The sequence below is a fragment of the Oncorhynchus gorbuscha genome, linkage group LG02 (assembly GCF_021184085.1).
Source record: "Oncorhynchus gorbuscha isolate QuinsamMale2020 ecotype Even-year linkage group LG02, OgorEven_v1.0, whole genome shotgun sequence".
Taxonomy (NCBI): Eukaryota; Metazoa; Chordata; class Actinopteri; order Salmoniformes; family Salmonidae; genus Oncorhynchus; species Oncorhynchus gorbuscha.
Genome location: NC_060174.1, coordinates 48,902,438 through 48,925,922, shown reverse-complemented (window position 1 = coordinate 48,925,922; position 23,485 = coordinate 48,902,438). Strand labels below are relative to the sequence as shown.

General features: G+C 44.0%; 1 protein-coding gene across 1 annotated transcript in view; it reads right to left on the bottom strand.

The window, feature by feature from the left end:
• The window catches only part of LOC124003629 (neuron navigator 2-like), a 139,870-nt gene extending 116,623 nt beyond the window's left edge, over positions 1 to 23,247 (bottom strand). Inside the window, exons 1-2 of the mRNA XM_046312137.1 lie at positions 23,144 to 23,247; positions 22,092 to 22,611 (exon numbers count right to left, since the gene is read on the bottom strand). Of these exons, the coding sequence (XP_046168093.1) occupies positions 22,092 to 22,172 (81 nt within the window). The 5' untranslated portion in view covers positions 22,173 to 22,611; positions 23,144 to 23,247. The remainder of the gene's footprint in view (positions 1 to 22,091; positions 22,612 to 23,143) is intronic.
• Between the last annotated feature and the right edge of the window lie 238 nt (positions 23,248 to 23,485).

The following is a 23,485-nucleotide window of genomic DNA, read 5'->3' as shown; positions in this document are numbered from 1 at the left end:
CTATCATTGATTAACTTGGATGAATGAACCTATTCAAAACAGTTCTCTTTTCCCAATCTGATTTGAAAAGATGTGCTTGAGATGCAGTCAGCCAAGAGGGCAACTCAGCATTGCATGCCCAGCCATTCCTCCTCAATTCATTTGGCAAAAAGGAATATCTATTCAGTCAGACAGCTCAAGAGAGTAGAATTTTCACAGATAATGGATTTAATACACATAGATTGAGCATTTCCTGCAAAAGACTGTGCAAGGAAATTTCATAGAACCTGTTAGCAGAACGTCCTCTTCTGTAATTTGTGTGCTAAATGTGCGGCTCGGACACCACACATCCCTCAGTTGAGGAACAAACAGCAAATAACAGCTCTGGCCAACATTTCTACAGACATACACTACCGGTCAAAAGTTTTAGAACACCTCCTCATTCAAGGGTTTTTCTTTATTTGTATTATTTTCTTCATCATAGAATAATAGTGAAGACATCAAACTATGAAATAACACACTCATGTAGTAACCAAAAAAGTGTTAAACAAAAACATATACAGTGTGGCAAAAAAAAGGATTTAGTCAGCCACCAATTGTGCAAGTTCTCCCACTTTAAAAATATGAGAGAGGACTGTAATTGTCATCATAGGTACACTTCAACTATGACAGACAAAATGAGAAAAAAAATCCAGAAAATCACATTGTAGGGTTTTTAATGAATTTATTTGCAAATTATGGTGGAAAATAAGTATTTGGTCACCTACAAACCAGCAAGATTTCTGGCTCTCACAGACCTGTAACTTCTTCTTTAAGAGGCTCCTCTGTCCTCCACTCGTTACCTGTATTAATGGCACCTGTTTGAACTTGTTATCAGTATAAAACCAACCTCAAACAACCTCAAACAGTCACACTCTAAACTCCACTATGGTCAAGACCAAAGAGCTGTCAAAGGACATTAGAAACTAAATTGTAGACCTGCACCAGGCTGGGAAGACTGAATCTGCAATAGGTAAGCAGCAATAGGTAAGTTTGAAGAAATCAACTGTGGGAGCAATTATTAGGAAATGGAAGACATACAAGACCACTGATAATCTCCCTCGATCTGGGGCTCCACGCAAGATCTCACCCCGTGGGCTCAAAATTATCACAAGAACGGTGAGCAAAAATCCCAGAACCACACGGGGGGACCTAGTGAATGTCCTGCAGAGAGCTGGGACCAAAGTAACAAAGCCTACCATCAGTAACACACTACGCCGCCAGGGACTCAAATCCTGCAGTGCCAGACGTGTCCCCCTGCTTAAGCCAGTACATGTCCAGGCCCGTCTGAAGTTTGCTGGAGAGCATTTGGATGATCCAGAAGAAGATTGGGAAAATGTCATATGGTCAGATCAAACCAAAATATAACTTTTTGGTAAAAACTCAACTCGTCGTGTTTGGAGGACAAAGAATGCTGAGTTGCATCCAAAGAACACCATACCTACTGTGAAGCATGGGGGTGGAAACATCATGCCTTGGAAAGTTTCTGTAAGTGCAGTCGCAAAAACCATCAAGTGCATTGATGAAGCTGGCTATCACGAGGACCACTACAGGAAAGGAAGACCCAGAGTTACCTCTGCTGCAGAAGATGAATTCATTATATTTTCCAGCGTCAGAAATTGCAGCCCAAATAAGTTCTTCACAGAGTTCAAGTAACAGACACATCGCAGCATCAACTGTTCAGAGGAGACAGTGTGAATCAGGCCTTCATGGTCGAATTGCTGCAAAGAAACCATTACTGAAGGACACCATTAAGAAGAAGTGACTTGCTTGGCCCAAGAAACACAAGCAATAGACATTAAACCAGTAGAAATCTGTCCCTTGATCTGGAGACCAAATTGGAGAATTGTGAGACACGGTGTGTGTGAACGGATTTTGTCCGTATGTGTATTTCCCACCGTGAAGCATGGAGGAGGAGGTGTTATGGTGTGGGGGTGCTTTGCTGGTGACACTGTCTGTGATTGATTTAGAATTCAAGGCACACTTAACCAGCATGGCTACCACAGCATTCTGCAGCAATACGCCATCCAAACTAGTTTGCGCTGAGTGGGACTATCATTTGTTTTTCAACAGGACAATGACCCAACACACCTCCAGGCTGTGTAAGGACTATTTTACCAAGAAGGAGAGTGATGGAGTGCTGCACCAGATGATCTGGCCTCCACAACCCCCTGACCTCAACCAAATTGAGATGGTTTGGAATGAGTCGGACCGCAGAGTGAAGGAAAAGCTCAGAATATGTAGGAACTCCTTCAAGACTGTTGGAAAAGCATTCCAGGTGAAGCAGGGTGAGAGAATGCCAAGAGTATGCAAAGCTGTCATCAAGGCAAAGGGTGGCTATTTGAAGAATCTAAAATATATTTGTTTAACCATTTTTTGGTTACTACATGATTCCATGTGTGTTAATTCATAGGTGTGATGTCTTCACTATTATTCTACAATGTAGAAAATAGTAAAAATAAAGAAAACCCTTGAATGAGTAGGAGTTCTAAAACTTGACCGGTCGTGTACAGTACCACCTCTCCCAGTTTACTCAATACTTGTGTAATACCCTTGTTAGAACCAAGTATTTTATTTATTTGTTATAATTAATTGGAAATGTATAAGTGAATAGGTTGGTTTACTTTTAAGTTTAAGTTTTGACCAATAAGGTCGCTTGTTAAGCTGTGGCCTATGAGAGTTGACCTGGTTAACGGAAGGCCTGGGGGAAAAAGGGGGAGAGAGACGTTGAGAAAAGGATGGACATTACATTATGACCTTTGGTGAAGAAAAATTATAAAAGAAGACGATAGAAATAGAACAAAACCCATATCGAGTTTTGAAGGAAAATACTGATTTTATTTTAGAAGAGTTGTTATAATTTTGTTAAGAAAGACTTAGTAAAGACTGAAGCTACCGTCTCATCGTGAAGGTATTTGGCAGCATTGAGGTTAGCCTAGCATCGTGTAACACCGAGAGAGAATTGCTTGGGAAAGATTAACGAGTTCATATTCCCATGGGATATCGGTTACGGCTAAGGAGTGCTGTCTGCATTGATAGCTGTGCTTGCTGTGGATCTTGGGAGGAAACTTGCAAGGAACTGCCATACTTCACTGAGGGAATATCTACGAGTAGTGAGTAACCACAATGGTGGGGTGCTTTGGGACTTTATGTGTGTCGTCATTTTGTTTTAAGCTCCAACGCGCACCAACGGGTTTAAGCAGGCTTGAAATAATTTGGACATCGGGTGTGCACGACTCATTGGGGTTAATTATTTTCATTTATTTTGATGTGGTGCTTTGAAAATGTAATAATGCACATTTTGAACCTTGTGTATGTTACCTTGGTGGAGTCATTTCCTGTTTCAATTGAATTGAATGCATGGGAAAATATATCCTTATACAATAACAACAATCTATAATCATTCCATCTGAAGTTAATACCCTATTTGTCATCACCCAAGAGAGTTTACAATAGGGATTCTTCTTGGAGATGTCCTTCTCACCTAACACCCCATGCTGTTGAGATACTCTAGCTAAGTTAATATCGTGAGAGTCAAATTCGAGCCTGGTGAGAGGGTTACACTTGAATGTGCTACTTTCCAAAAAGGATGAGAGTACAGTCGTGTGCTTTGGTAGTTATGAGTCAGGGCCATCTGACACATCCGTTATTCTGAATTAGAATACACTTCACTAGTCCAACATTGTCCAAAGATCTGAAGTGACAGTGCAAGGTGTGACCTGAAACAAGTCGCTGATCTGCAGTGTGGCACAGCTCTGGCATGGCCTGCCTACCTCACACAACACCAGTCTGCCCTGATCACATCATCACGACAGCTCTTTTGTCCACAGAGCACAGAGATCACAGCCCCGGGCAGAGACACAGAGGAAAGGAACGGGAGTAAAGGAGAGAAAGGAATGAGGAGTAGAACAGAATAAGCCTCTGCTCAGTGGCACTAGACATGTCCTTACCTAGAGGGACAGTGCGAGAGAGCGAGACAGACTGACAAAGAGACAGAGAGACATCGAGAGAGCGAGAGAAGTTGAACCATATGTCGACGTACAACCACTATTGCAGTCATGATCCTGTTCGTCAGAACATAACAAACCCGTGTTGTGTCACTCTCTGCAAACATCTACGTCGGGGGTCATCCTACTACACTTTGCAACCAAAGACCAGACTTCAACATTGTCTCCATCTGCAACTCGAACACAGACCTAGTTGAGTGTACCAGAGGCTGGAGTCTCCTAGCCTGGACCCAGATCTGTTAGTCTCGCTAACTCCTAAAAATGTAGGATCTTAATTGGAGCCAGTTTCCTACAGAAGGAAAACAATGCTGCAGCAACAGGACATTTTCATTATTATGTGGATAATAATGAATGGATATTTTTTGTAGGGGTTGATGCACGTTCGATAGGGGAAAACAAGTAATTTTAAACTTTAGAAGCCTTAATAAACCTCGAATGCACTCCAAGTTTGCATTTCTAAATCCTAAAAAGGCTACAATATGTCCAGAACTGTGCTGTACGTGTCCTCACCCACACCTTTATTTATTATATGTAACCAGGTAAGTTGATTGAGAACACATTCTCATACAGCAACAACCTGGAGAATACTTACAGGGGAGAGGAGGAGGAATGAGCCAATTGGAAGCTGGGAATAATTAGGTGACCATGAGGGACAGATTGGGAATTTATCCAGGGACACCAGGGTTAACACTCCTACTCTTCTGATAAGTGCCATGGGATATCTTTAGTGACCAAAGAGAGTCAGGAAACCAGTATAACATCCCATCTGAAAGACAGCAACCTACACGGGGCAATGTTCCCATCACTGCAATATTTTTATTTTAAATTACACAAAGGAAAGAGTGCCTCCTACTGGCCCTCCAACACCACTTCATTACTTTCATTAACTGTCAGGGCTGCAGAGTCTCTGGCCTCATTTAAGGTTAAAGGTTAAAAGTTGGTTGGGGGAAAAAATGAAATTCCTTTACATTGATTACTTTTTTCAAATCCAATCAGTTTTCCACATTGATTCAATGTCATCACAATAGATTTTTTCATTTGAAATGACATTGACTCAACCAGTTTTTGCCCAGTCTGCAGTTTAGGATTTTCCCAGGTTAGGTTTCCTGGACAGTAACCCAACAGCAGAAGCTGTCCTCTACTGCCTGCAGCTGGCTGGGCTGCCTCCCTGACAGGCAGTTATCTCAATGCCAGATCTGAGACAACACGGCAGATTACAGGCAATAGATGAGCCAATCGAGCAGATTACAGCCATAATCCACTGTCTCCTGACACTCAGGGCCTGATCCTGCTAATGTTGGTGTCTTTCTGGCTCCCTCCTTCCCTCTCACATCAGCACCATATGGGAGCCTATCATAACCATATGAATTGGCTAGGTCAGGTGAACATACGGTGTGCAAATATGCTACTTCCATCGATCTTCTGAGGGGAGCCAGTAGCCTACTACAGAATCACTTGGCTGACCCACTACCAGCTTCTCCTGAGGCACAGAAACTGGGGGGGTGAGATCCTGCAGGGATAGGGCATAGGCGGACATGCCCAATGGAAATAGTCTGGCCTTGGACTGTGCATTCAATGCTACAGTATAGCACTTCAATCGGTAGCATTGATTTGCCGGAGGGTACTGTATGGGAGGCAGTCGTCAGATGCTTTCCAAGATGAACAATGTTGGCAACTTCACGTGCACATTTGATGCATACACGGAATCGGGCGCACGGTGATACTTCGACACGGTCATTGATGTTAATGAGCAAACCAGAGTCGCATTACCCACACTTTCAGAACAGCATACACTGTATGGCAACAAAGACCTGCAATGCAGTCAATAACAGCACCATGGAAATGTATTTGACACACACTTGTATCAAACACACACACACACTGATAAGCTGTTCAGTGGGCCACAAGCCTCCATGCTAATCTCTTGCAGTGAAGAAAGGAAACAACAAATTTATATTACAACAGGGGTGAGAGAGAGAGAGAGAGAGAGAGAGAGAGAGAGAGAGAGAGAGAGAGAGAGAGAGAGAGAGAGAGAGAGAGAGAGAGAGAGAGAGAGAGAGAGAGAGAGAGAGAGAGAGAGAGAGAGAGAGAGAGAGAGGGAGAGAGAGAGAGGGAGAGAGAGAGAGAGAGAGAGAGGGAGAGAGATAGAGAGAGAGAGAGAGAGAGGGAGAGAGGGAGAGAGAGAGGGAGAGAGGGAGAGAGGGAGAGAGAGAGAGAGGAGAGAGAGGAGAGAGAGAGAGAGAGAGAGAGAGAGAGAGAGAGAGAGAGAGAGAGAGAGAGAGAGAGAGAGAGAGAGAGAGAGAGAGAGAGAGAGAGAGAGAGAGAGAGAGAGAGAGAGAGAGAGAGAGGGAGAGAGAGAGAGAGAGAGAGAGAGAGAGGGAGAGAGAGAGAGAGAGAGACAGAGGGAGAGAGGGAGAGAGAGAGAGAGAGAGAGAGAGAGAGAGAGAGAGAGAGAGAGAGAGAGAGACGGTGACAAAGAGGTCAAATGGTCGTTCTCTCGGGGCAACTCATTCCCCTGGGCACTGGAGGCTGAACACAGGCAACAAGCAGAACCTCCTACACCGTAGCAAAGTGTGATCAGCGTGTATAACTGGAAGTTCCTCTCACCAGGTTCCTCCCAGCTACACCACAGCAGTTCCACGGGGGACCTCCAGACAGCCAGCCAGACTGAATCACAGCAACCTGACGTGAAGACAGGGTTTACTACTCTCATTGCAATATTAATAAGGAGATGATGTCATCCAGACGTCGCTGCTGCACGCTGGCGAGTCTGCCCTCGCTTGAACGCAGTGACGGAAGTCACCTCGAAGTGACAGGGGCAGCCTTGGGTGAAGAAACGCGCAGCAAGCTCCTACTGCTAAATAACACATGGTGGTCTGGGGCAAATCAAATCGAATCAAAAACACATTTTTATTGGTCGCATACACATGGTTCGCAGGTGTTTATACCAATAGATGTATGAAATACAGTATATACATATGATATGAGTAACGTAAGATATGTAAACATTATTCAAGCGGCATTATCTAAAGTGACTCGTGATCCATTTGTTAAAGCGGCCAGTGATTGGGTCTCCATGTAGGCAGCAGCCTCTCTGAATTAGCACTACTATACTACTGTTGCAGAGTACCGAGGCACAGGTAACAGGAACGCACACATGATGGAGGTATAGCGCTAATGAGCACCTAAGTATCGCGTTGGGGTCACCAACACAGGGTCGTTGGGAAATAGGTCTCAGCCTTACAGATGTTCCTCATTTTGTTCGAGGGGTCGGCAGGTAGCCTAGTGGTTAGAGCGTTGGGCCACTAACTGAAAGGTGTGTGGAATGAATCCCTGAGCTGGTACAGGTCTGTTGTTCTGCCCTGAACAAGGCAGCTCCTAGGCTGTCATTGTAAATAAGAATTTGTTCTTAACTGACTTGCCTAATTAAATAAAGTTTTTTTTTTTTTTATTGTTCCACGGTATTTGTGGTACTTTCACATTTGTCAGAAAGGCCAGATGAATCAGTCTCTAAATCCCAGATGGACATTATTATTAATGAATGCCCTGTTTTCCATGTTAATTGGCTCCTCCAATGGCAGCCTGACAGCTGGTCATCAATAACCCCACGAGGGAGGCATCCTCCATTAGAAAACAGCAGGAGGAGAGGCAGGGGAGGAGCCCTGCATAATGTCTCTGAATGTCTGCCTATAACAATGTTTCGGCAGTCTGGAGCTCAGTCGTACTCTTTAGAGCAGCTTATGTGATTGAGGAAACAGGAAGTCAGGTTGAGACACCAAGGGTGACCACTATATTGTATGTACAGCATATCAAACTGGGGAAAGGTATAATCAGCTAAATAGCCTCAGGGATATACTGCTCAATATTTTATATAGTTATGCTTCCATTAAAAATGTATGGGTCTTACCCCCCCCCCCCCCCCAGAACATTGAACTATAGTTTAGTGAGAAGGAGTGAGGGATGCATTCCTACAGGCAGTGAGGCAGGTGTCCAGGTGTAAGAGCACCTTCTGAACAGACGGAGCGGTGAGGAGTCTGTCTGGGGCTCAAATTCCTCTCCATCGTCAGCCAGTGTCCATTAGCCAGCTTCTGCTCTGCTGCAGGCTGATCCAAAACATCTGGCAACGAGATCTTACAGTTCCACAGTTTAATCCAGTACTCAGTTGGTCCATCAGAGAAGCCATCCAATCCAGGTGTAGTTTATAGTACAGAGTTTATAGTACAGTATAAACATCACATCTGGCCAGTCAGTCCCATCTGTTTCAGCTGGTGCCCTGCTGCGTTTAAATCATCCAGACTGGCTTGTCCGCTTCAAACGCTGGGTCAAACACACAACATTCCTCACAAATCTCTCCAACTATCAGTGTGCTTGAACATCTACTGTATCCTAGAAGGACAGTCATCAGGGAACGGCATAAAACACATTCAGTATGGGCTTTCAATGAGACACTATCAATGGGTTCGAGACTAATAGTGCTGCTTAAAACTCATAAGGAGTGATACGAATGGTCATATCTGATAAACATTTACCATTGACACCCAAGCCAGTGACAGTCTAGGTATGAGATGAGAACAGTAATTTTCACAAGTTAATTAATTTAAATTAATTTATAGGGCTGTTCCACTGGATGTCATAAGGTGAATGCACCAATTTGTAAGTCGCTCTGGATAAGAGCGTCTGCTAAATGACTTAAATGTAAATGTAATAGCCATTTATACTTATATTCCAGAGACTGCTAGTAGATTAGCTTTGGCTGTGGGCCAAACTGCTCCTTTATGACTGAATCAAACGACCATCTGTGGAGCAGGCATCTCCACAACTAGGTTTACAGCATGGATCTTTCAGATTCTTGTCACCTTTATGCAAATTGTATGCCAAATTTCCATATGAGGTGTTCTGTGTCATATGGTTTGTTTACCAAGTTGTGCCAACATGCCATACTCACATTCAATTCAAGCATGAATTTTATATATTTTTAAGGACATTACAATTTGCACTCATCATTATCATTCTTTGAATATTGATGACAAATTCTACTTCTTGAGACAGACACCTGTATCACATTGGTAATTCCTTACACATATTCTCCTTGGTTTAGAGCTCATGTTTCAGGCGAAGGAGGACACGGTAAAACATACACTAACTAGAATATAAAATCAATTCTTAAATCAATAGTGATCCTTAAAGTGGAACTGACAGCATTTTAGCAACATGAAATCTTATTCAAATCTGTTCATATACACCCCCAGGAAGAATCTAATACTTAAAAAAAATCTCTGACAAGCTGGCAGAGATAGTCATTTTCACGTTTTCATAAATTCTTAGAATGTTTGGGAATTACGTATACTAAGGCATTTGTGAAAATTCTATAGCAATAAGGTGTCACACCCTGATATGTTTCACCTGTCTTTGTGCTTGTCTCCACCCCCCTCCAGGTGTCGCCCATCTTCCCATTATCCCCTGTGTATTTATACTCTGTCTGTTGCCAGTTTGCCTTGTCAGGTCTTACCAGCGGTCTTTCCCGCCTTCCTGTTTCCTAGTTTTTCCCAGTTCTGACCATTCTGCCTGCCCTGACCCCGAGCCTGCCTGCCGTCCTGTACCTGCCTGACTCTGACCTGATTATGAACCTCTGCCTGCCCTGACCCCGAGCCTGCCTGCCGTCCTGTAAATGCCTGACTCTGACCTGATCACAAACCTCTGCCTGCACTCGACTTACTCTTTGCCTGCCCCGTGTTTCTAATAAATGAACTGAGAACTGTACTATCCGCCTCCCGTGTCTGCATCTGGATCATAGCCTGAGTCGTGAGAGTACATGACTGACCCAGCAGATTCAGACCAGCTCCGCAACGCTGTATCCTCCCAGGGAGCCACCATTGGAAGACACGAGGAGTTACTTTAAGGTCTTCTGGAAAGATTCCAGACCTCGGAGGAACGTCAGGACTGTGCCTTCAACACATTGCTGGAGAAATTCTGCGGAATGTCTGTGAGGCAGCCCGCCACTACAGTGACACCCCAGACTGTCAATTACCCCATTACCAGCGGTGTTTCTCCCCAATCTACCCCACTTCTGAAGGAGCCCACCTACCTCCCCCGGAGCGCTACGCTGGAGATCCCCAATCCTGGCGGGCATTTTTCTCCCAGTGTTCTCTCATCTTTGACCGGCAGCCCTCTTCATTTCCCTCGGATCGCTTGATGATAGTGTATGTGATAACGCTGATGTCCGTCGAGGGCACTTGCCTGGGCTCCGGCGGTGTGGGAGCAACAATCCACTGTTTGCCTCAGATTGGAGGAGTTTGTGGAGGAGGTACGGAAAGTGATTGATTCTCTGTTGTCTGGGAGACAGGCGGCTCGTAAGCTGCTCCAACTACGTTATGATTTCCGTAGTGTGAAAGACTACGTGGTGGATTTACGCATGTTGGCAGCTGAGAGTGCCTGGAACCCGGAAGCCCTGTTCAACGCGTTCCTTCCCGGGTTGTCGGAGGTGATTAAAGACGAGCTTGGGAGCTGCCCCTGGACCTTGACTCCCTTATAGCCTTGACCATCCGGATCGATGGGCGGCTACGGGAACGTAGGAGGGAGAGAGAGTCTGTTCCCTGTCGCCGACGTTCGTCCTCAATTTCCACCTTGCTTCTGAGGAATCCCGGAAATCCCCAAAGCCCACATATCCGAGTGAATCTGATGTCGGCCGAATTTTCTCGGAGGTCACCAAGTGCTGTCGAGTCATCTCCTCCAGAGCCCATGCTACTGGGCAGGGCTAGATTGGGTCTCTGGTGACTCTGGCTAGATTGGGTCTCCCAGGGTCTTTGGTGGCACACTGCGATGCAGTGCCTTAGACCACTGCGCCACCCAGGAGGCCCCGTGCATACACAGACTTAACACCCAGAGCTGTTTGCATTGTGGAGCTATGGGACATTTTTATCTACCTGCCCATTAAAGAACAAGGATCATCAAGGAGGTACTAATACGAGTACGCTGGTGAGCCATATGGGGAGTTTCCATCTTCCATTGCTCGTACCCCTCTCTATGCTACCCTGTTGTGAATTGACCAGTCCAAATCTCTTCGGGTGCTCATAGACTCTGTGGCCGACGAGAGCTTTATGGACGCTACCTGGTGTCGGTGCTGGGAATCCCCACACCACCCCTCTCCATTCCCATGAACGTCAGAGCGTTGTATGTGCGCTCTATTGGCAGAGTCACCCACACCACGCATTCACCTTATGACATCCAGTGGAACATTGGGAGCCAGAGCAGCGAAAGTTTTGACTGGAGTCCCATTAACCTGAGAGTGTAGGGTAATCACAGGGGAGTCTTATGCAGATCCATGAGGGAGTTTGCCCATCAGTTTTGAATCACCTCATGCACCTGGATGGTTTTGGGTGTTGTCCTGGCTCCAGAGGCACCAGAGCGGATGCCCCTGAGTCGACTGGGCTGACGTGAGAGAATTGGTTCTATCCTGATGGTTGTAGGGGTTTAATGGCACAGGCAGGGAGCCCAGCCAACAGCGAGTTGCAGTAATCCAGACGGGAGATTGCCATGGGCATTGCGGATGTTGAGAGCATCTACAGGAACGGGCCACCGCCTTGATGTTAGTTCAGTTTGTTGTCCAGGATCACGCCAAGGTTCTTAGCGCTCTGGGAAACACAATGGAGTTGTCAACCGTGATGGCGAGATCATGGAAAGTCCTTCCCCGGGAGTTTTTGGGCATTGTCAGTCGGCGCTGTCTGCCCCGGGAAAATCCGAGGGGAAATAGTTAGTCACTCACCGACTCCTCCAATGACATGACATCCTGCTTGCAGCCAGCTAGCTGTCTAGCTAACGTTAGGCTCTGTGTTTTTAGCTTGCTACAGAAATAGATACGCTGGCATATTAGCCACGTTATGACTGACTTGTGATCATTTCCCTTGCCAGTTCGATTGCATTGACTTTGCCAGCCTTAGTTACATTCTTCCATTTTTTCCCCCAAATATTGAGTCATTGAGACTGAAACAGTGCATCCCGAATGAAGGCATCAAACAATGTGACTTACAATCTGAGAGCAATATTTCTTTACACCAATAAATCTATTGGTGAATCATATGAATCATGCATTGAACTGCATCCATCCATACTGCCAAAAATGCCTTAGTGTACGTCATGGAACGTTGAATCAAATAGAACCTACTTTTAAAACCTCTTGTAAATTTGGTTTTGTAGCATGAACTGGGAATTTGATATTGTTTACTGATCGTATGATTGTCTGTTTGTTTCATATCGGCAAAGTAGTTAAACCGCTGGCAGTTCCACTTGAAATGGGAGCCTTAACCTTTAATGGGATTTTGTCCCGCCACTGGTTCTCAGATGAAAACACGTTTTACGATCTCTATTACCGACTGCAATACATCCTGTCCCTGAAGAGTAGCTCTCAGATACTCTATGTTTCCTCCAAAGTGAACTCATCATTGCAGCCGGATACCACACTTCCTCAACCATGTCAATATAAGGGTTATTCCACAAAATGAGTCCCTTTTGGGTAACTTGGTGATTTTAATATATATATATATATATATATATATATATATATATATATATATATATATATATTATTTTATATATTATTTTATACATCCTGTCATAAAAAGCACATTTTCAACTTAATACAAAAAATATGTTTTCCCATCTCAAGGGGGTAAAAAAAAAGACTACAGTAAAGTGCCTATTAAGTGCCAAATAAAGTAACAGGGTTGACTGTAACAGGGTTGACAATTTCATCTTAAATCAGCCATAACTCCCCTTGTGACAGGAGAAATGGAAGCTTGTGTGCAACAGGGAGGGGCAATTGAATGCAAGCTTCACCCCAAAAATGATTGTAAAAAATGTTCTAGCCTGTCTTATATGGGGCGGGAGGTAGCCTAGTGGTTAGAGTGTTGGGCCAGTATGTGAAAGGTTGCTGGATGACGAATCCCTGAGCTGACAAGGTACAAATCTGTTGTCCTGAGAAAATAGTTAACCCCCTGTTCCCCGGGCGCAGGAGATGAGGAGGCAGCCCAGCGCACCTCTCTGATTCAGAGGGGTTGGGTTAAATGCGGAAGACACATTTCAGTCGGACAACTGACTAGGTTATCCTCTATCAATGTGTAACAGGGTTGATGTGTTATGCTTGACTCGCTCAGTTTCCCACCAAAAAGTGACGAACCAGCTCACCTGTTTTTACACTACGATTTTTCTATTAGATGTTGTAAGTTTCTTTTGAAAAACATATCAAAATATGATAGCTTCACCGTATTAGAACACGAGTTCAGTTCATGTCACAGAGTTGAACCTGAAAAAGAGGGACATGCGTAAATGAATCACTAATCACATGAAATAAATAATCATATTCAAAATTGACTTTGCCAAAGAAAAAAAAACGACTAGGGCTTTTACAATGATGGTGAAAACTTTTTTTAGGCTGGGTTTCTGGGTTTCTGTGTCAGCACTTTGTGACATCTTCGGATGTAAAAAAAGGGCATTAGAAATCAATTTGATTGATTAATCAAATCTTCCTAGAAGTCACAGAGGGGACACGGAGGGACACGTCAAAATGCAGCATTTTGTCACTTCAAAAAGTCTTTATTCATATTAAAAAATCAGATTTATTGAACTTAACATCTGGACTATATTAAAGGGCACTTCATTTAATATAATATCAAATTCAATATTGATGCACAATTTCTACTTAAAACATCAAATGGACACAAAATGGACATGTCATGTAACGAACCATAAGCACATTACAGAGGACTACACTCTTAGAAAAAAGGGTTCCAAACGGGTTCTTCGGCTGTCCCCATCGGAGAACCCTTTTGGTTCCTGGTAGAACCCTTTTTGGTTTCAGGTAGAATCCTTTTGGGTTCCATGTAGAACCCCCTTTAAGGTTCTAGATAGCACCTTTTTTTGTAAGAGTGGATGTATTTCTATAGGATGACGCTAAGATGGGGGCAAAGGTTATGATTAAGCATTAAAACAAATGAATAGAGACTTCATAAACAGTGGTAATGCAACATAATGTATTAGAAATACCACAAAGCTAGCTAGTGGAAGCACCCAGATGAACCCTGACCTCAGCATTACTGCTGGGGGCCCTTTGGGAGTGTGGTGTTGTTATGAGGTTCTTGCTAGTAATCAGGGGCCCAGTGAGAGGCAGGGTCAGGGAGGACTCCGTCTGCAGGTTCGCCTGGGTAGGCAGCCAGTCACCAATACCCCTGGTCCCAACCCAGACCTCAACCCTGTCTCACCCCTATTGCTCTGTTTACTCAAGCAAAAAACAACCGCATGCTAAGCAATCCCAGGATGTATTGCATCCACATTCTCTCCAAATGACAGTTCCCATGTACAGCACATAACTTAGTATGCAAATGTTTTACCAGTACCGTAACGTCATGAGCGTACAAAACACTCATCAAACCTCATTTATTGGTTCATCTACGTTGAAGATGACAAACTCAGCTGAACTACTGGGATGCTTTGGCTGTGAACAAAAAGGTGATTACTGAAGTGCATCTGAAAGAACAAGCCTAGAGAACTTGGGCACTGAAAATCATATCTATAATCCTGTAATAATAACTTGTGATGCCAGTGACAGATGGTCCGAGGGGAGGCCAGTGGGGGATGCTTCTGCAAGACTAAGGCACATAGCCAAGGTGAACGATTCCATCACACGGTCTCACTGCTCTGCCTACAGCACTGTGGTTCTGAAAATAACACAGCCTACAACAACCCATACCCTCGGCTTAACCGCGCAACACTGTTCCTATTCAACCTACAAAACACTAACAGGGTACATCGCCAACAGACGGTCAATGAGAGGTGAGCATAGGGCCACTGGAGCCACATATTCTGGCTGAAGCATTATCACACACACATTTTGTACATCAAAGGCTTCCTGCTTATTAGCATTCACCACACACCACATGGCCCTTCTTATTCTTCCGAATCCAAATGAATCCATAGCAGAACCAGGACAGGTACAGTAGTAGTGGGGTGTAAGGAACACTCCTGCCCTCCCTCAGGTGTCACAGCTCTGCCCCTCGACCTGTTCTTCAGGGCCTAGAGGAGGACCTAATTGAAACAAGTGCCGTCCATCCCCCAACCTGTCTGTGGCATTTCCATCCCACAGACAGTACCAGTCAGTCCCTTCAGTTGCTTGTAAGCTCCAGTCCCCTCTGGTTCTCTGTTCTTTAGTATGGCCCCTGAAGAGGCTTGTAAGCTCCAGTCCCCTCTGGTTCTCTGTTCTTTAGTATGGCCCCTGAAGAGGCTTGTAAGCTCCAGTCCCCTCTGGTTCTCTGTTCTTTAGTATGGCCCCTGAAGAGGCTTGTAAGCTCCAGTCCCCTCTGGTTCTCTGTTTTTTACTAAGGGGAACACCATTACAAGCACTGGCCCCTTCAGGGCTGCTCGCCTCCCTACCACTGAGGAAGTACAGTTCCCGCTCAGCCCAGTCAAAACTGTTCGCTGCTCTGGCTCCCCAATGGTGGAACAAACTCCCTCATGACGCCAGGACAGCGGAGTCAATCACCACCTTCCGGAGACACCTGAAACCCCACCTCTTTAAGGAATACCTAGGATAGGATAAAGTAATCCTTCTCACCCCCCCTTCCCCCCTTAAAATATTTAGATGCACTATTGTAAAGTGGCTGTTCCACTGGATGTCATAAGGTGAATGCACCAATTTGTAAGTCGCTCTGGATAAGAGCGTCTGCTAAATGACTTAAATGTAATGTAAATGGGTTCCTCACATTAGAAGAGCATGATTTAAGCTCTGTCCATGTGTGTGTGTGTGTGTGTGTGTGTGTGTGTGTGTGTGTGTGTGTGTGTGTGTGTGTGTGTGTGTGTGTGTGTGTGTGTGTGTGTGTGTGTGTGTGTGTGTGTGTGTGTGTGTGTGTGTGTGTGTGTGTGTGTGTGTGTGTGTGTGTGTGTGTGTGTTTGAGTGTGTGTGCGTGCGTGTGTGTGTGTGTGTGTGTGTGTGTGTGTTTGAGTGTGTGTGCGTGCGTGTGTGTGTGTGTGTGTGCATGTGCGTGTGTGTGTTTGAGTGTGTGTGCGTGCGTGCGTGCGTGTGTGTGTGCGTGTGTGTGTGTTTTACCACTGCAGCTGCAGCATGGTAGGTAAAGATGATATTGACACCTTCTAAAAGAACAGATGTCTAATCAGATTTACAACCAGAAGGAAACATGAGATTCTGGGTGACCTCACCCCACAGTTCAGGGACAATCCTCAGGATAAACACGCAATTTAATATTCTTACCATTGTCCCCCTTGCAAGCTTTTGTGTCTGTAATCTATGGTTGCTTTGGGCAGAATAGCACACCTGCTTCACTGTGAAGTAGAAGAATGTCTAAATGTTTATACAGCAGAGAGAAGGTGTGGACATTCTCTCATTTCTGCAGGAGAGCAATTCTCTCCCTGAGATCAAATTGTCATCCATTGAAAAGTGGAGAATGATATTTTGACTCGGAATGCAACGGCACAGTTCCCACCGTATGTGGCCTAATCCCAGAGGTTGATGATGGATGTGTGTACATTCCGAATAAAACAATGAATTGCATATTCCACCATATCGCACCGTTCATATCACAGGTGTACAACCATCCATTACACCTTCCTTTATCTTTAGCGAAATCAATCAATCAATGTCACCCCTTTCCATGGGAGACCGAGACCGTGGTGACAGGGTAACACAAAACTCCTAGCTACAAGGATAGAGAAAAATATTACTCTGGATTTATGAAATATGACGCACAGATTATGGACTAACATTAACGAATATATGAAGAAAATAGTAGTAACCCTCTTGAATAGTACTGTACTCCTCATCCTCAATCACGTCATCTATCCTCATACTTTAGGCTGAACTTTTCCAGTCTGAACTTTTCCAGTCCAAGTCTGAGCTAAAGATACCCTGGCTCTGTGTAGTCTAATACCTTTTGACAGGATCACTTGATGCCCCTCCATAACTATGGACAATCCACCATTATTTCCAGGCCCTATAAACTGATTAGGATCAATGTCAGTGACTACAGCTAACGCATTTGACAGTACCCTAGTTCACACAGAAGTCCTCTCCTCCAACTCCACAGTGAGGAAAGGAGAGGAGACAAAGCTCTGTCCAACACTACATAGGATCAGCAAAATAATTCACTTTTATTTCACTAGGCAATTCAGGTAATAACAAATTCTTATTTACAATGATGGTCTACCCTAGCCAAACCCTAACCCGGACAATGCTGGTCTAATTGTGCACAGCCCTGTGGGACTTCCAATGCCAGTAGTGATACAGTTTGGAATTGAACCAGGGTCTGTAGTGACACCTCTAGCACTGAGATGCAGTGCCTTAGACTGCTGCGCCACTCGGGAGCCACTCATCACACCATTCTATTCCTAACTTTCCTTTACAGAGCTTGCAGAAAAAAAACAAATATGAATATATAGTGCTGCAGAGCCTAGATGTGCACCAACGTAAGAACACACAAAGACAAATATACGTTATGTCTGACTCTATTACAACTTTCAACAAACTCAACAGAAATGGTTATGAAATGAGTGCTTTGTTATATAAATGCCAATAAGTGTAATTCAAGGAGGGCACAGTTGGGGCACATGTGGACTGTGAAAACAACTTTGACTAACTTTCACGACAAGAAATCAAGAAATAGCAGTACAAAGTAGATATACAGTGGGGCAAAAAAGTATTTAGTCAGCCACCAATTGTTCAAGTTCTCCCACTTAAAAAGATGAGAGAGGCCTGTAATTTTCATCATAGGCACACTTCAACTATGACAGACAAAATGAGGGGAAAAAATCCAGAAAAAATGTATTTGCAAATTATGGTGGAAAATACGTATTTGGTCACCTACAAACAAGCAAGATTTCTGGCTCTCACAGACCTGTAACTTCTTCTTTTCTTTTCTTCTTTAACCTGTTACTCCTACCCCCTACTTTTTCGAACATTCTGTTAAAAATCGCGCAACATTTCAGCGCCCTGCTACTCATGCCAGGAATATAGTATATGCATATGATTAGTATGTGTGGATAGAAAACACTGAGACGTTTATAAAACTTGTTAAATCACGGCTGTGACTATAACAGAATGTGCGTTTCATCGAAAAGTGCAGGAAAATCTGATCACTGAAAATGGGAAAATATATCCATGCGCCACTTCATTGTACCCATTGTTAAACGTGATCCACATTAAATGGGGCCGAGGTTGCAATACCTACAGCTTCCACACGACGTCAACAGTCTTGTCATTTGCCTACGATTTGTTTCTTGGTCAAACAGACACAAGGCAGCGCAGTGCTTCCGGTCTCCGACCGAATATTTTGGTTGAGATTTACAGCTATAGAATATACATCGCCTCGTGATCAATTTGATCGCTTATTAACGTTTACTAATACCTAAAGTTGCATTACAAAAGTATTTCGAAGTGTTTTGTGAAAGTTTATCGTCAACTTTTTTAATTAAAAAAATGACGTTACGTTATAAAACGCTATTTTCTTCGTTAATCACACAGTCTTCATAGATCGATATCTAGGCTATATATGGACCGATTTAATCGGAAAAAAAGACCCAATAGTGATGTTTATGGGACATCTAGGAGTGCCAACAAAGAAGATGGTCAAAGGTAATGAATGTTTTATATTTTATTTGTGCGTTTTGTGTAGGGCCGACTATCCAATTATTTTGTTTACGTCCCCTGCGGGTCTTTTGGGGTGTTACATGCTATCAGATAATAGCTTCTCATGCTTTCGCCGAAAAACATTTTAAAAATCTGACTTGTTGCCTGGATTCACAACGAGTGTAGCTTTAATCCAGTACCCTGCATGTGTATTTTAATGAACGTTTGAGTTTTAACGAGTGCTATTAGCATTTAGCGTAGCGCATTTGCATTTCCAGATGTCGAGATGGGACGCCTGCGTGTCAGGTAGGAGCAAGAGGTTAAGAGGCTCCTCTGTCCTCCACTCGTTACCTGTATTAATGGCACCTGTTTGAACTTGTTACCAGTATAAAAGACACCTGTCCACAACCTCAAACAGTCACACTCCAAATTCCACTATGGCCAAGACCAAAGAGCTGTCAAAGGACACCAGAAACAAAATTGTAGACCTGCACCAGGCTGGGAAACTGAATCTGCAATAGGTAAGCAGCTTGGTTTGAAGAAATCAACTGTGGGAGAAATTATTAGGAAATGGAAGACATACAAGAACACTGATAATCTCCCTCGATCTGGGGCTCCCAGAACCACACGGGGGGACCTAGTGAATGACCTGCAGAGAGCTGGGACCAAAGTAACAAAGCCTACCATCAGTAACACACTACGCCGCCAGGGACTCAAATCCTGCAGTGCCAGACGTGTCCCCCTGCTTAAGCCAGTACATGTCCAGGCCCGTCTGAAGTTTGCTAAAGAGCATTTGGATGATCCAGAAGAAGATTGGGAGAATGTCATATGGTCAGATGAAACCAAAATATAACTTTTTGGTAAACTCAACTCGTCGTATTTGGAGGACAAAGAATGCTGAGTTGCATCCAAAGAACACCATACCTACTGTGAAGCATGGGGGTGGAAACATCATGCTTTGGGGCTGTTTTTCTGCAAAGAGACCAGGACGACTGATCCATGTAAAGGAAAGAATGAATGGGGCCATGTATCGTGATATTTTGAGTGAAAACCTCCTTCCTCAGCAAGGGCATTGAAGATGAAACATGGCTGGGTCTTTCAGCATGACAATGATCCCAAACACACCACCCATGCAACGAAGGAGTGGCTTCGTAAGAAGCATTTCAAGGTCCTGGAGTGGCCTAGCCAGTCTCCAGATCTCAACCCCATAGAAAATCTTTGGAGGGAGTTGAAAGTCTGTGTTGCCCAGCAACAGCCCCAAAACATCACTGCTCTAGAGGAGATCTGCATGGAGGAATGGGCCAAAATACCAGCAACAGTGTGTGAAAACCTTGTGAAGACTTACAGAAAACGTTTGACCTCTGTCATTGTCAACAAAGGGTATATAACAAAGTATTGAGATAAACTTTTGTTATTGACAAATACTTATTTTCCACCATAATTTGCAAATAAATTCATAAAAATCCTACAATGTGATTTTCTGGATGTTTTTCCCTCATTTTGTCTGTCATAGTTGAAGTGATGATGAAAATTACAGGCCTCTCATCTTTTTAAGTGTGAGAACTTGCACAATTGGTGGCTGACTAAATACTTTTTTGCCCCACTGTATTAGAGTGTGCATGTGTGAGAATCCAGAATGTAAATATGTGGTGTGTAGGGACAGTATTTCATTTGGAAAAGAAAACGGTATGTACAGTAGTAGGTATATAGGATGAGAATACAGTATATACACATCATCTTCTGAGGAAACAACAGTTTATAAACAGAATATGACGTGACCAGCTTTCAATGACTCTATCTATATACATGGGGCATTAGTCTCAAGGTGCAGGGCTGAGTACCATGCAGGTAGCTGGCTAGTGATGGCTGTTCAACAGTCTGATGGCCTGGTGAGAGAAGCTGTTTCTCAGTCTCTCTGTCCCGGCTCCGATGCACCTGTACCGTCTTCGTGTTAGCACAGTGAATAGACCTTAATGAGGGCATGCAACGTACCCCAGACGGTGCGTTGGGCTGATGGCACTGCCCTCCGAAAGAGCCAGGCGGTGACTCAGCCCGACAGAATGCTCTCAATGGTGCATCTGTTGAAGTTCGCGAGGGTCTCAGGGGCCATGACGAATTTCTTCAGCCGCCTGAGGTTGAAGAGGCGCTGTGGTGGGACCATTTCAGGTCCTCAGTGAAGTGCACGCCGAGAAACTTGAAGCTTTTGACCCTCTCCACTTATGTTTAACATACTTTTTTTAATGTACTGTACTTTTGGCAAACTATTGGAGATTTACGATACGTAAAAAAAAAGCTTCACCCATTTCGAATGTTATATTGTTTTTGTGCATCTCTGAGCGATGTTTTATCTATTCCCGGGGTCATTTGATGTTTCAATGTGTATCTGAGCTATTCGCCGTTCAAGCAGGCAGAAATACAGCCAGTATGATGAGTTTTGCATCGTATGGCCCCGGGAATTGATAGAAGATCGCTCAGAGACGCACAAAAATGATATAACATTCTAAATGTGTGGCTCTTCCCTTTAACAAACAGCATTCTTCTACCTGCACCCATCAAGAATCCAAGAACCCTGAATCATAGAAGTCGCAGGTCTGAACAAATATAACATTTTATCAGCCACAGATGAAATAATGACAAATAAGGGTCGGCTGAATGAAGGACAACAATGAGTTAGGAGTAACAAGGCAATTAGGTTGCCATAAGGCGTGAGTGAGGGGTCTAATGTAATAATACTCAACACCGAGCTTTACTTTGTTCAAAGGGAGACTTCTACACGGGAAGTCATCAAAAGCGATTTATCAAAACAAATTACCTAATTTCTACGACAGCCCCGCAGTTCAAAGTTGACACTTCAGCAAAGCGTGACCAATATATGCTGCCCAGCTGCCAGCCATGGAGGTGGGGTGGGGTGACAACCTAGCTACCGCAGAGAACCCCCTTATAAGATCCTGGTCTAAGGCCTGAACAGATGGGGGACGGGTTCTCCAATAACTCTCTTATAAAAGACACATAATCAACTCTGCAAATAAGCATATTGTATCTAGCCAAGCATAACAATACTTTTGTTCCTGCCATCATACATAATTTATATTCTTTCATACCATTTCTAAGTTTTCCAACAGATGACAATCAGAATGACTTATATCACTACTCAATCATTTAGTCCTATTCAGATTCAGAGATGAAAGCATTCAGAAACTCCTGTGACATGCACACATTTTGATGTCAGCAGAGGATTTGTCCAAAGAATCAACCATCGACACTGAGACACATGGTGCCCCATCCGCTGATTTGATACACCACCTTAACATCATTATGTCAAAATCAACGAGCTCCTGTTTGTGACATGATGACCACTGTGGAGCAGGGCTTCAGGGCAGCTACCTAGAGGTCATTAGGGAACAGACAGAGAGACAGACAGCATAGTGGCCTCCACTTACCTTTTTCTGGTCCTCCAATGCATGTGTCACAGGCTTCCTCCTCTGGTGCTGGTGCTGGCTCCCCTCAGCTCCCGATTCCATCTCAGGCTGAATGCCAGATACCCCCTCTCTTCTCTGCTCAGTCCCAACTCAGTCAATATCCACAACCCAATAATCCCCAAGGGGAAGGGAAATCCCAGATCCTTCTTCCCAGGTTGTCAATAAGGATACACCACTTCTCAAAAGAAATGATCAGGTTCGATACCTCCCAAAGGACTCTGGCAGTGGTGAGGTCAACCATAGCTCTGCTTCTTCAGTCTCAACCCAGAGATGCCGCATTGAGGACTGGGCCACAGGATTGACAGGAGAAACTGGGTCCCAGAGGATGCTGGTCTCTGACCCATGGTGATTAGTTAGGGATGCAGCCTGCAGCAGTGATGCCCTGCCTTCATTGGAATTGATAGGGTTTAACCCACTGATGATGAGCTCTGATGAGCATAGTTCAGTCCAATGGGCTTAATACAGTTCCATCACGCATGATCTGAGAGAAGAGCTTGAATTACCCACCATGTAAATCACACTAATGCTGCAGTCAGAGATGTTGGGCCCCATGGAGACTGTTGTCTTTTTATGATTGTTGGAGATAATCTGATCAGTTGAGATGCCAACAGATATTGCAGCTGAACTAAACTGTATTTAAAGATAAGTAATCAACATCAGGCAGTTGCAACCTAAATGTATTTTATGAACATTTAGCTGCAATGAATATATATTTGTAAGGTTAGATTAAATTGATACATCATCTTCGTGTTCGTCATCATCATCGTTTAGGAAAATCGATGATTCTCAAAACTCCACACTGTCACTAAACTAAAGTTACCTAAATAAGCTGCAGACTATAGTAGTTAAACGCATTTAAAGTTTCCCCATTAGAAGTAACCTACAACATGAATGATATTCTGCCTGTGAACGCAATGTAAAAAAGAAACCTCTACAAATGCACTCCAAAAGGAACGTACGTCCAACATGATATATATCACTGTGGGAAAATTCTTGAAACGTAAAACACTCACCGCAATAAAATCCTGTGTTCGCTGAATATCCATGCAAGAATACGAAACGCTCATCTCCCGTGCGCACATCGTGCACCAGCACAGACCATGCTTCCCACCATCCCCATCAAATCATTACGTCACCACAGTGAGCGCCAGGCTAATTTTCAATAGTTTTTTGGGGGGCACAGCTTTCTTGTTCCATCTGTAGAGCTCGTTCCCATGCGAACTTTTAGCAATGAATTTTCTGCCATCTAGTGTCAAAAGACGTAAGCTCCGCTATTAATTTATTGCACCTTCGACCGCAGGGGCATCGAGCTTCACTAGGCTACTTACTGTATGAAAATGCTCGACTTTTCGGAA